The sequence below is a fragment of the Molothrus ater genome, chromosome 4 (assembly GCF_012460135.2).
Source record: "Molothrus ater isolate BHLD 08-10-18 breed brown headed cowbird chromosome 4, BPBGC_Mater_1.1, whole genome shotgun sequence".
NCBI classification, from domain to species: Eukaryota; Metazoa; Chordata; class Aves; order Passeriformes; family Icteridae; genus Molothrus; species Molothrus ater.
In genome coordinates, this window is record NC_050481.2 from 71,868,509 (window position 1) to 71,881,414 (window position 12,906).

The 12,906-nt window shown below is 58.7% G+C and overlaps 1 protein-coding gene across 4 annotated transcripts in view; it reads left to right on the forward strand.

Annotated features, from left to right (window-relative positions):
• The window catches only part of RAB11FIP5 (RAB11 family interacting protein 5), a 42,973-nt gene extending 31,625 nt beyond the window's left edge, over positions 1-11,348 (forward strand). Inside the window, exons 4-6 of one of the 4 annotated variants that reach the window (XM_054514561.1) lie at positions 848-3,280; positions 8,645-8,816; positions 9,614-11,348. In XM_054514561.1, coding sequence (XP_054370536.1) covers positions 848-3,280; positions 8,645-8,816; positions 9,614-9,826 — 2,818 coding nt within the window. In that variant the 3' untranslated portion in view covers positions 9,827-11,348. The remainder of the gene's footprint in view (positions 1-847; positions 3,281-8,644; positions 8,817-9,613) is intronic. The other 3 variants (XM_036382402.1, XM_036382403.1, XM_036382404.1) reach the window with 3 other exon arrangements.
• Positions 11,349-12,906: the final 1,558 nt, after the last annotated feature.

Sequence of the window (12,906 nt, forward strand, 5' to 3'; positions counted from 1 at the left end):
AGTGATGTGACAAGGGACATGTGGGAGGTGGGGCAGAGTCCAGAGTGGGGACAGGGCCCTGTCCTGGCCATGTGCTCCACAGGGCCCTGTCCTGGCCATGTGCTCCCTCCTGCTGGGCTCTGGTTCCTCAGCCCTGTCCCTCCCTCCCGTGCAAGAGTGAGCTCTGTGTGTGCTCCCATCCTGGTCATGCTGGAAACCAGTGAGGAGGCACTGGGGTGAGCTGGGAAAGGCTCCTCTGTGTGCCTGCACTGGTTCAGGTGACCCTGATCCCTGATCCAAGAGCCCGGGCTGCTCCTGGTGCTCCACCTGCACCGGGACAAACTCACCTTGGGCTGCAGGAGGTGGGGAAACCTCTCTGGCTCCTGGGCAGAAGGGGAATGTGGAGGAGTGTCCTGGGAGCAGGGCTGCCCCTCCCTGGGTGTCGTGCATGCCCCTTCCACGCCGTGACTCCATAATCATTGCTGTGCCTAACAAGAGCCAGGCATGGATCGGTCATTGCGCTGCTTGGAGCGTCTGTGGTGTGTGTGGTGTGTGCTTCCAGCCCTGTCACAGCATTAACCAGGAGGACTGTTCTGTCTTCCCTCCACAGCCTGGAAGTGTCTCCTCAGGTAGAAACCAGCTCAGATGCTCCTTCTCATTGTGCTCCCTGCTCCCCTGCCCCGTGCCCCGCTGCCCTTGCCGCTAGCATGCCGAGCTCTAACCTCCCTCCCGCTCCTGGAGACAGACAGGCCGGATGCTTGGCCCCCACCAACCCATTCCTCAACTCCCTGCAGAGCAATCCCTTCTTTGAGGAGCTCCTCGCTGACCAGGTACTAAATTCTCCTTCACCTACTCACTTTCTCTCTAGTTTCCCGCCTGGGCCGCGTGCTGCACCCGAGGTCGCTGGGAGCTTTTATTCCTCTGAGGATTGCAGTCCCTCTGGCTCCCCAAGGCACACAGAGCCCCAGAGGGAGTCTCCAGCCCCGAGCGTTGGTGTCCCCGTGCCAGAAACCAGTCCCCCAGCGCCGGGAGAGCTCCCTCCTGCCGACACCGACACCGAGCCCGCCGTCCCCCCGCTGCCCTCGGAGTGGGACGATACCTTCGATGCCTTTGCCACCAGCAGGCTCAAACCAGAGCGGAACAAGGAGAACTTCTTTGCCTCGGTGGCAGCAGAGGGCATGGCTTTCATCGATGACCCCAGAGCCAGCCCGACCGAGAGCTCAGCGGGGCCGCCCTGCCAGAAGGGCTCCCAAGTGTTCGAAAAGGCGGCTGAAATCCCTGCGGCTCTCCGCTCTTGGACAAATTTCTCCGCTTTAGACGTGGGGGCCAACCTGGTGAGCACCACCCAGGAGGCCACGGTGATCGAGGACGTGCTGAGCCCCGTGTCCGCGGGCTCCATGGCCAGGAGGAGGAAAAGCAGCACGCCCATGGTCTGGACAGCCGCCTTTGCCTCGGGCAACCCCGGGGACAAAGAGGCATCACCGGCACTGAGCACTGAAAATAGCGCTAGGGAGGAGGGGGACAGCGGTGAGGAGGAGCCCTGCAGCACGGGGACGAACGGCTGGATGACCATAGCCACGGAGAGCGCCGCCGAGCCCTCCGAGAGCGCCGGGGAGCACACGGCGGCTCCTCAGGGCCCCTTCGGCCCGCGCCCGCCCTTCCTGGGCGAGGGCACCTTTGAGGCCCAGAGCTCGTCCCGTGCCACCACCACCACCTGTGTGCTACCCAGGAGCTCCTTCCCCCCCGAGCCGGCCCCCGAGGCCCCGCCCGGCAGCACCGTGGTGGCGGCCGTGCCCCCGCGGGTGCCGGGGGACGCGGCGGGGCTGAGGTTCCCCGAGGCGGGCGCGGAGCCCGGCGGCGGCCGGGAGGGCGCCTTGGACATCCGCAGCTCGGTGTTCCGGCTGCAGGCCAGCATGCGGCTGGAGGCCAGCGAGGGCCTGCTGCACTTCAGCTCCGACATCCGCGAGAGGCGCGTGGTGCTGGCGCCGTGGGCAGCGCCCCAGGGCCGCCCGGAGCCGCCGCCCGGCCCGGCCGGGCCGCCCCCCAAACCCCCCCGGCGGTTCGCGGCCGCGGGCCCCGTGGGGGACGGCGAGGACGAGGAGCTTGGTGGCGCCCAGCGAGGCAAGCAGGAGCCATGGGAAGAGTCAGAGCGCCCAGGAGCAGAGATGGAGTTGCCGAGGAGCCGTGTGAGCAGCGAGCCCTCCGTGCCGGCGCCTCCCAGCCTGCCCGCAGCCGGAGCGGCCGCCGCTGAAGCCGGGGGGGAGCTCGCAGCGTCTGAGGGTGCCAGAGCTGCTGCTGTGGACTCAGCAGCTGGCTTGGAGACAGGAGCCGGCCAGCTGGGGGCAGGGGACACCTCTGTGGACAAACACCCATCAGAGATGAACGAGACAGAGGTGGCCGAGCAGTTTGAGACTTGCACATCCAACTTCTCCCTGGATGGACTGGACCGGTCGGGTGCTGAGGAGAGCTGGAGCCAGCCCCGTTTATCCCCTCACGGGGCCACAGACAGTGCCAAGTGGGAAATGGCCTCCAAGCAGGAGCTGTTCCCTGAGGAGCTCAGTATTTCAGGACTGAACCCACCTTCCAAGCTAGACCTGGGCCAGCCGACCAGCTGGACAGCTCTGGAAGAGCAGGAGGCAGCTGGGCACCCACACCCGCAGCCCCCAAGGTCAGAGCACAGGCAGAGGCCGTGCCAGCTGGAGCTGGCGTGCCAGGATGGCGAGGGGCGAGCAGGAGAGCAGCCCGAGCCCCGTGCCCCTCCCCAGGAGACAGAGCAGGGCAGGACCCCCGCCAGCGAGGAGCCTGAGGGGCGCTGGGCAGAGAGCAGGATAGACTTCAAGAAAGCCGATTTCTGGAAGCCAGATAGGATAGAGAGGCACACGCAGGGAGCTTCAGCCCCGAGAAACCCCTTCACCCTGGTGCTGAGCCCCGATTCCCCGAGCAACCCCTTCGTGGAGAGAACCCCAGCCCCTGTCCCTGTCCAGGCTGTGCTGCCCGAAAAGCTTGAGCAGGGCGACTTCAGCTTCCGCAGCCCGCAGGAGGAAGCCCCCGGGCACGGCTTGCAGCCCACTAACGCTACCCCCCTGCATGTCAGCCAGCCCCTGGCCTTCTCCACCCCTTTCCCCGTGGCTGCCACTAACCCCGAGCCGTGTGGCCGCCCCCGGGCCCCCGCGGGGGTCCCTGCCCGCCGCGCCGCCGCCCGGCCCTGCCCGTGCCCGCAGCCCGGGGAAGCTTCGGCGCTCCTGGTTCTGCCCAGGGAGACACGGCCGGCTGAGAAGCCCCTTGGCCAGCAGACGACCAGGTGAGCACTGCGGGGAAGGCGAAGGGCGTGTGTGTGTGTGGGAGAGGTGAGCCCTGGCCCTTTGTGCTGCTGGCCCCCTCTGCTGCTGGCAGGGCTGAGCCCAGCTGGGCTGGCTCCAAGGAGGCTGCTCGACGCCTGCTGCAGCTCCTGTTCCCTCCCTCGGGTCCCAGAGAGCCCAGCCCGAGCTGCTGGCAGCCTTGTCTCTCTGGGATGCTGGGGAGAGTGGCCACGGGTGTGTGGTGTGGCCAGAGCAAAGGGTTCCATGCGCCCCAGCTGGAAATTCAGAGCTGCACCCACATTGCACCCAGTGCTGATTTTTGCTCCATCATCCCCCCCTCCCGTGCTTGCAGAAGAAATGCCTTTCCCGTGCCTGCCAGGAGAGCTTGTGGCTGTTTGTGCTCTCCTGAGCTCCCTCATGGCATGTGCACAGCTGCTGCCCCTGCCCTCAGCATCCATCCAGCTTTGGCTGCTTTCCTCTCCAGTGCCCACTAGGTACTGAAAACCTTCTGTCCATAGCCAAAAAAAGAGTTTTTTTCACCAGGGTGAAATGCCCCTCTGCCCTCCCTCCTGCAGAGTTGCCCATTGGTGATGAAGCACCTGGGATTTAGCCTTGAGGCTGATGGGAATGGGAAGGGTGGAAGGAAGGGGCTGTTCCTCCTCCCAGGTCAATCCTGGGTCTGTACAAATACCACAGAGCAAAGCTGGTGAGTTCAGGGCATGGAGTCTTGCTCTGTGTCCTTCAGTTCATCTCATTTTCCTGGTTCTCCTTCCCCTGCTCTGCCTGGGCTCTGCCTGCCCAGGGGATTTACTGAGCCCTAGCAGGGATTTATTGATCAGCCTCACTGATCATGAGGCAGATGAAGCTTTCTGGGGGCACCAAAATGGTAAAATCCCACCTGTCCCAAGAGCAAGATTGGTTGTCCTGGGGAGAGGAAAGGAGGGAGGATGGGGCCAGCAGAACTCACTGAGCTCCAGTCCTTCCACCAGGGTTGAGCATGAGGTGCAAAGTGATCTCGGGAGCCAAGACAGCGTCTGGCTGGGTCTGTCAGATGATATTTTTTCTTCTTATTTAAGCCAGATCCTCCAATCATTTTTAATTGGATTATTCATCCACCAGCAGATAGCCTTCTTCAAAATTTGCAGGGCTGCTGCCCAGAAACATGGATTTTGTTATGTTTCATGGAAAGAGAAGTGTCCTGTGGTCCCAAAGGGATCACTGAGGCAGTGAGGGAAGCACAGCAGTCTCTGTGGTGGTGTGGCCATCCCCAGCCTTGCCTGTGCATCCATCCAGGCCTGGCTGGCTCCTGGGATGGAATGGGCTGGGATCCAAGAGCTGCATCTCCTGGATATCAGGGCTGGCTTCTGTAGTGACACGTGGCCAGGAGCTCCTGAACGTCCCTGCTCAGGTTCCTCCAGCACCTTTTGGATCCTTGCTGTGACTGAGGAACCTCTGAAGAGCTCCTGAGGCCTCTGGGGAAGGCTCTGAGGCTCTGAACTGCTTTATAGCACTGGGGACATGTGACAACTGTCCCAGGTGAGGGAGGAAGGCTGGAAGGGATCTTTCCCCAATCCCCATGGCCATGCTTCCCTTCCCAGGATCATCTTCTGTTGGAATCACCAGAGGCACACAGATGAGGAAAAGATGGTAGGAAAAAGGAAATACTTCAGACTTGGAATGGGCATTAAGCCCTGGCTGGAGCAAAAGGGTCTGCAGGTGAAGGGGAGAGGGTACCTGGTGTGGGATGGTGAGAGTTTGGGGTGAGGGGCTTCAGTGCCTCCTCAAGAGAGCTGGAAATGGGGAGTGGGGTCCCGTGGCCCTTCCCCTCTGGTCATCTTGTGTGGCTGCCAGGGCAGGGGAGCATCAGCTACAGCTCCCAGGTGTGTGGAGGGCCTTTTGCTGCTCCTGGGGATGGGGCACGATGGTGCCTTCATTGCTGGGGATGTGTCACATCCCAGGGACAGGAGGGACACCAAGGACACCCTGGGAGCTCCACTGCCTGGAGGAGCCTGGCAGCTCTGCAGCTCCTGGCCTCTCCTTGGGATCCAGCATCTCTGCAGCTCCTGCTGCTCCATTGGAACCCAGCAGCTGTGCAGCTCCTGCTGCCTTGGATGTGGGGCTGCCTTGGCATCCTGTGGCACGTGCAGGTGACAGGACTGGGGGTGTCACAGGTGCCGAGGTGGTGGCACAGGCTGTGCCTCCCTCATGTCATGAGTGCAGAGAATCACTGTGCTCTGAAAATGAGGTGTCACCTTAGGTCACCCCATCTTGGTGATCTTCATGGAGCCCCTGGAGCTGGGAGTGTGGCTTGGCCCACGCAGGGCAGACCTGGAGAGCTGATCCTGAGCCCAGCCATTCCCCCTCCTCCTCTGGATCCTTGCTCCATGGAGAGCTGGCCCTTGGGTGCTGTGTGGTGCTCCAGGCACAGCAGCTGGGAGAGGGATTCTCCTCCATGGGAGACGGATTCCCTTGGATTCCTTCTCTGTGAGTGAGGAGCATTTTGATGAGCATTTGAAGGCTCCCTTGGGGAGCTGCTGAGGAAAATGCCCCCGGTTTTTCCCTGTGCTCTGCAGTGACCTTGGGAGTGCCAGTGAAAGCTGGGACAGGGCAAGGCTGGCTCAGAGAGGGGGACAGGGCTCGGCCAGTGTCACCCTGAGATGTTTCACCTTGGCCTTAAGCTCCATCATAACTCAGATCCACTTGGGATGCAGTTCTGGATTAGGAGCCGGTGAGCAGCTGATTCCACGCTCCAGTTGATGTTCATGGACCAGGAGAGCAAACTGGTCCAGCTTCTTGGCAGGTCCACCAGACCTTCAGACCTGGTGTGAGGTGTGAAGCTCCCCTGGAGGACCTGGTGCCACCATGCCAGGACAAACCCAGCTCGAGGAATGTCTCCAGCTCTTGGATCATCACAGGGTCACACGGAGCAGGCAGAGCCCTGCATGCACCACCCTCAGTGGGAAGCAGTAGGATAAAGAACTCTTTTCAAAAGCCCCCTTTCCAGCCCTGCAGCAGTGACTATTCCCACTGGCCATGGGGCTGGCAGCTGCCTGTCACCAGCCCTGGGTGGGAATATCTCCCTGTTCCAAACACATCCCAGCATTCCCTCTGGCTTCCCAGGGCAGCTCAGTCCCAGGGAGGTTCCCAGCCACGCTCTGGATGTGGCCTCTGTGCAGGCTGTGGGGATGCACGAGGGTGACAGTGACAGGCCATTTTGGTGGCTCCCCCAGCCCTCTCCTCACCCCTGTCCTGCAGTGTGCTGGTGCTTGTAGCTCCTGCTCAGGGTCTGGTCCCAGTGGGCAGTGCTGGAGCCCCGTGTGCAGAACAGCAGCTCCTGCAGCCCCTGGCACTGTCAGTGGCTCCCCCTCAGGGCTGTGGGATCCCTCTCCATCCTTTCCAGCTGCCCAGGACTGCTGGGCTCTGTCCTTGTGCTTGGACAGCTCTGCCAGGGGAGCAGAGAATCACAGAGTGTCCTGAGCTGCGAGAGACCCACCAGAGTCATCCATCCAACCCTGGCCCTGCTCAGGCACCCCAAAATCCCACCTGGGCATCCCTGGAGCTCTGTCCCAACTCTCCTGGAGCTCTGGCAGCCCCGGGGCCGTGCCCATTCCCTGGGCAGCCTGGGCAGTGCCAGCACCCTCTGGGGATGAACCTTTCCTGACCTCCAGCCTGAGCTGCCCTGGCCCTGCTCCAGCATTCCCTGGTGCTGTCCCTGGGCACCAGAGGGAAGAGATCAGAGCTGCCCCTGTGCTGTCCCTTGGGAGGAGCTGATCCTTGGGCTTGTTGGAGCAGGTTGGTGGCTGCCAGTGCTGTTCCCTCCCAGCATAGGGACAGCAGGAGGCATCATCATGGTTGAAGAGGATTGAAGAGGATTTCCACATCCTTGGTATGTCCTGATCCCATCACCATGGCTGAGGCACCACTGGGACACACAGCTGGTGGGGCTGTGAGAGGCTTTGCAGAGGTCCCAGGTGGAGGTTTGGGTGTTTCCATCCCAATGGAGGGAAGTTTGGGTGTTTCTATCCCCATGGATGGACTTTTGGATATTTCCTTCCTAGTGGATGGATGTTTGGATGTTTCCATCCCAGTGGATGGATATTTAGATCTTTCGACGTTTCCATCTCAAGGATGGATGTTTGGATGTTTCCATCCCAATGGATGGATATTTGGATGTTTCCATCCCAGTGGATGGATATTTAGATCTTTGGATGTTTCTATCTCAAGCATGGATGTTTGGGTGTTTCCATCCCCGTGGATGTAGGTTTGGGTGTTTCCATCCCAATGGATGGATATTTGGATGTTTCCATCCCAGTGGATGGATATGTGGATGTTTCCATCCCAATGGATGGATATGTGGATGTTTCTATCTCAAGGATGGATATTTGGATGTTTCCATCCCAGTGGATGGAAGTTTGGATGTTTCCATCCCAATGGATGGATATTTGGATGTTTCCATCCCAGTGGATGGATATTTGGATGTTTCCATCCCAATGGATGGATATGTGGATGTTTCTATCTCAAGGATGGATATTTGGATGTTTCCATCCCAATGGATGGATATTTGGATGTTTCCATCCCAATGGATGGATATTTGGATGTTTCCATCCCAGTGGATGGATATTTGGATGTTTCCATCCCAATGGGTGGATGTTTCCATCCCAATGGATGGACTTTTGGATGTTTCCATCCCAATGGACAGATATTTGGATGTTTCCATCCCAAGGATGGTGCACAGCTGTGCCTGCTCCTTGCAGGGAGGGAGCATCAGGTCACTTCTCTTTCCATCATGCTGAGAAGGAACTGGACTTTGTTCAAGCCCAGAAAGAACCTTTTGGGTGAAAAGTGAGGCCAAAATAAATGAAAATTGAGTTCCCCCTTAACTGGCTCCTCACCCTCCTTTTGGCCTCATGGAGAACGACAATTCTGTGGTCTCTTTCAGGCAGGTGCCATTCAGCTCTTGGGCTGGAGCATCAGTGGTGACCCCAGAGTAATCTGGGGGTCCCTGGGCAGCAAAAAGCTGCTCTGGGCAGTGGGTGCAGCAGGCTCTGATCACACTGGAGCTGCATTTCAGCCCCTGGCAGCCGGGAGTTGTGACCCACAGCATTCCCAGTGAGGATGGGCAGTGCAGGTGTGGGCTCCAGGATCTCAGCCAAACACACGTGCTGGGGCTCCTTGTCTCCTGTGTGGGTGGGAGCAGCTCCAGGGGCTCTGCCCTGCCCTGCTGGCTCTCCTTGGATCAGGAGAGCTCTGGGTGCCACAGACAGGGGGATTCAGCTGTTCCTCAGGCTCCTGGGTGGTGCCATCCCTGTACAGCCCCGGGGACAGGGAGCACTGGGGTGCTGATTGTCCCCCCTTGTTGCCCACAGCCCCCACCCCGTGAAGCCCCTGAGTGCTGTGCAGGAGGGCTCCAGCGAGAGGAAGCAGCAGCACAGGGCCAGCCTGAGCAATGGCCCGGAGAGGCTGAAGACAGTGACCACGAGCAGCGTGCAGCCCCTGGCCCCGGCCTCCCAGCAGGACAAAAGCGACCCCAAGGTAAAGGTAGGAGGCTGTGCCACCCCTGCTCCAGGGGTGCTGCTCCAGGGCCTGCCAGGGCATGGGTGAGGGTCCAGCCCTTGGGCTGCTCTGCCCCCCATCTCCCATGGGCTCTGCACCTCCTCGCCCCATTGTTCTCCCATCACCTGCTTTGCTTTGGGGGTGGTGTTCTGCAGTGTGTGAGTGAATCTCTGCTTGTAGAAACATGGAATGGGTTGGGAGGGACTTTAAATCCCATCCAGTGCCACCCCTGCCATGGGCAGGGACACCTCCCATTGTCCCAGGCTGCTCCAAGCCCCAGTGTCCAACCTGGTCTCCACAAGGTGTGGAAGGTGGAAGGTTTAGTGGCTGCCTGCCTGATCCCCTGAAAGGTTCCTAATCCTGGCAGGGGGAAGGTCCTTCCTGGAGCTTTTCTGACCTGGATATACTCCAAACACTGCTGTGCTGGAGCAGCAAAGCACCCGTGGCACCTCTGAGGACACAGAGGGTGTTCTGAGAGTGACCCCTGCATCCCTTTATCCACTCCCACTCCGTTTGCCTCCCCAGTGTCACATGGAAAATGCTGCTGGGTTCACCTGATTGAAGGACAAGCACAACCCCGCAGGTCTCTGCACCCTGTGGGTGCTGCAGGGAGTTCAGCTGGTGCTTTATGAGCACACAAGGTCTCTGTGGGTCCCCTGCCTTTCCAGTTTGGAAAGACAGACATGGAAAGTCGGAGTGCTCTGTCTGTTACTGCATCCTGCAGACATTACCAGGAGCAGAGGTTTTAATGCCAGTCCCTGAATGTCCCTCTTGCTTCCCAGCAGGACCCTGGCCAGCTGGACCAGTCAGCCAAGTATTACCACCTGACCCACGACGAGCTGATCCAGCTGCTGCTGCAGAAGGAGAGCGAGCTGAGCAAGAAGGAGGAGCACATCCACGAGCTGGAGAACTACATTGACCAGCTGCTGGTGCGCATCATGGAGCAGTCCCCCACGCTGCTGCAGATCCCTCTGGGGGGAGGCCAGGCCCCCTGAGCCTGCCCAGGGCAGCAGCACCCAGCAGAGCTGTGCCCCAGTACCCACCACGCTACCAACACCCCCGCACTCCCTCCTCTCACCCAAGGCCTCCAGTGGCTTCTGTTCCCAGAGTTAGCAGGAAGGGTTGGCTGCTCCTTCCCAGCCCCAGCTTAGCCCAGCTCGGCTCCAGGGAGCTGTAGGGTGGTGGGCTGCCAGCACCCTATGGGGAGGAGCAGAGCCCTCCCCTCCAGGCAGGCGCCTCCCTGGGTTCCTGTCGCTGTGACCAAGTGCCACCTCCCGGGCACTCCTCCTGCCAGAGCTTTAAGTGACCCCTGGACATCTGAGAGCTGGAAACCATCTCCTCGTGACTTCATCCTGCTGCTGCTCCTCTGCCCACACTCCTCCTCCTCCTCTCTCCCCTGAGGGTGGTGTCCTCTGGCTGATGTTGGGCTGGTGGGTGACACTGGGGACACTGAGACTCCCTGAGGCTCCCCCAGCACGTTCCTGACCAGAGCCTGTGGGATGCCCCTTCCCCTCCTGCCCCAGTTACCCCCAGTGAAGGGTGAAGAGCCAACTCCAGTTTGTGCCACTCCCTCAGCACACTTGTGGGAGATGCTCCACAAAGGGACAGCGCTGGGCCTGGTGGTGTCAGAGCCTGGCTGGGCCACGCTGGCTCTGTCACAGCACCAGTGCCAGGCTGACACTGCCTGGGTGCCTCATGGCTGGACTGGAAATATGGCAGAGGTGCTCCAGGAGTGCTGCAGGAGATCCTCTGCATGCCCCCACCCAGCAGAGGCTGCTGTGCCCTGGAGGGACCCAGGAGTGCAGAATCCATACTGAATTTCCACTCAGTATTCCCAGGAATGGCTGCTCACAGCTGCCCTGCCCTGGCCTGCCTCGTCTGTCCAGCAGAGCCAGAAAATGCCCCCAGAGTGAGGTCTGGGGGGTCTGACCCCTCTGCAGGGCCCCTGTGGGATCAGGCACCCCAAACCCTCCTGGCACAGCCCAGAATTCCCAAATCCTGGCAGGGCAGTGCCCAGCCTGCTCCCCTGATCACATCCACAGGCTGGGATCAGCTCTCCAGGGCAGTGCCCAGCCTGCTCCCCTGAGCACATCCACACTGGGATGGGTTCTCCAGGGCAGTGCCCAGCCTGCTCCCCTGATCACATCCACAGGCTGGGATCAGCTCTCCAGGGCAGTGCCCAGCCTGCTCCCCTGAGCACATCCACAGGCTGGGATGGGCTCTCCAGGGCAGTGCCCAGCCTGCTCCCCTGAGCACATCCACTCTGGGATGAGTTCTCCAGGGCAGTGCCCAGCCTCCTCTCCAGGGCAGTGCCCAGCCTCAGGGGCAGCTCTGTTCCCTGCTGTCCCCCGAGTGACCACCCAAAGGTGAAGTAGTGTGAGACCACGACTGTTTCCTTTGTTCCAGTTGTAAACTTGTCTGTTGCAATCTTCATCAAATTCAGTATATCATCTCTTTTGGCGTGCCAATTCCCCTTTTTGTTTCCAATTTTGAAGTAAAGTTATGTTTGAAGTAAAATTATGCAAAGTAAGCTGGCTAAGGCTGCAGGGACCCCCTTGAAGGCCTGAGGGGATTCCAGCCCATATTCAGTCTCCACAGACAAGGAACACTCCCTGGGGCAGCACTTTGGGATGGAGCGAGGATGAAGAAAGTGTAGGACTGGTGTAATTGCACCAGTTTGGAGGGGTATCATTTTTGTTAAATGGGGTTACATCTTTCCTGTGGGTAGACCTGATAAGTTCAAGGTGGGTCAAGTCTTGGTTGGGAGGTTGATATTGAAGTTGGACACAATAATGAGCTTTGAAGGACCCCAACAGCTCTAACTCCTGGAATTTCTCTGGTGCTCAAGGCAGGGGGTCTTGCTCTGCCCATCCCAAGCATCTGCCAGATTGTGTTTCTTATCTGTATGTGGGTATCCATTTGCTGCTAAGGAACCCCTACCAGGCACATTGACAGAGGGTTGTCCACGCTGTCCATGGACAGGCAGAGATTGTCCTGCTGTAAAGTCTTGGCCAGTGTGACCCAGATGTTCTGGCTGGGCTGAGGGACAATCCATGCACCAGCTGATGGAAAGGTGAGGAGCATCCAAAATCCTGTCTGGAACAGCTGGGGATTCCCTGCCACTGGAGCCATGGTAGAATACCTGGGGATGAGTTGATCTGTGAGTTTGAAAAAATGGATTTTTAGACTTATATGACTTTAACAGCCTCTCATATCTTCCCATCTGATCCCCTCAGTTTTTACTGAGTAGAAAAGAGGAGGGAAAACAAGAGGGGTTAACAATGCAACAAACTAAAGAGGGGTAGCACTAAAACTAACCAAAGAGGGGTAACAGTGCAAAACAATGAGCAAATGAAACTCAACAGTCCTAATAATCTTCTGGAGCAGTGCAGAGTCATCTTCTGTGACCAACATCTGTGTTCACACTCTTTTTCCTTCTCTGCTCCACACCACCCGAGCTTGATGTCTTTGCTGTCTGTGAGGTTCAGGGGGAGTGTCTCTGGGTGCTGCATTTGGCACTTTGATACACAGCCTGACATTCCTGCCTGGAGTCCACCTTGGGCCAGATCCTGTAGACATGCCAGCATAGCCTCTACCCTAAGGAATTAATTTAAATGGGCTCAATATTTGTTTGGATTGGGGGTCTTTGATCAGCACAGGGGGTTTCTCTGTGAACTGGGATCTGTGCATATTGGAGAAGTGTCTGACAATGGGGGATTTGGCTCCATGAATGAATTATTAAGAAAATTGATGACATAAAGAGCCTTACATAATCGTCCTACATCCAGTAGTGTTTCAACTCCCCTGTGCTGCTGATCAAGGACTCTCTTGAGTGTGCAGTGAGCCCTCTATACAACAGATTGCCCTGTTGGTGAATGGGAATGCCACTGGTTTGTTTCACCCCCACATTAATCTGGGAACTGTTTGAAATTTTTGGAGATGTAAGCAGGACCATTATCTGCTTGGAGAATGCCTAGGGTGGAGAATGCTAGGAGAAAATGTTGGATGACATCTTTTGTCTTTTCTCCTGCATGGGCTGATGCAAATACTGCCCCAGAGGACTTATCTATGGAAT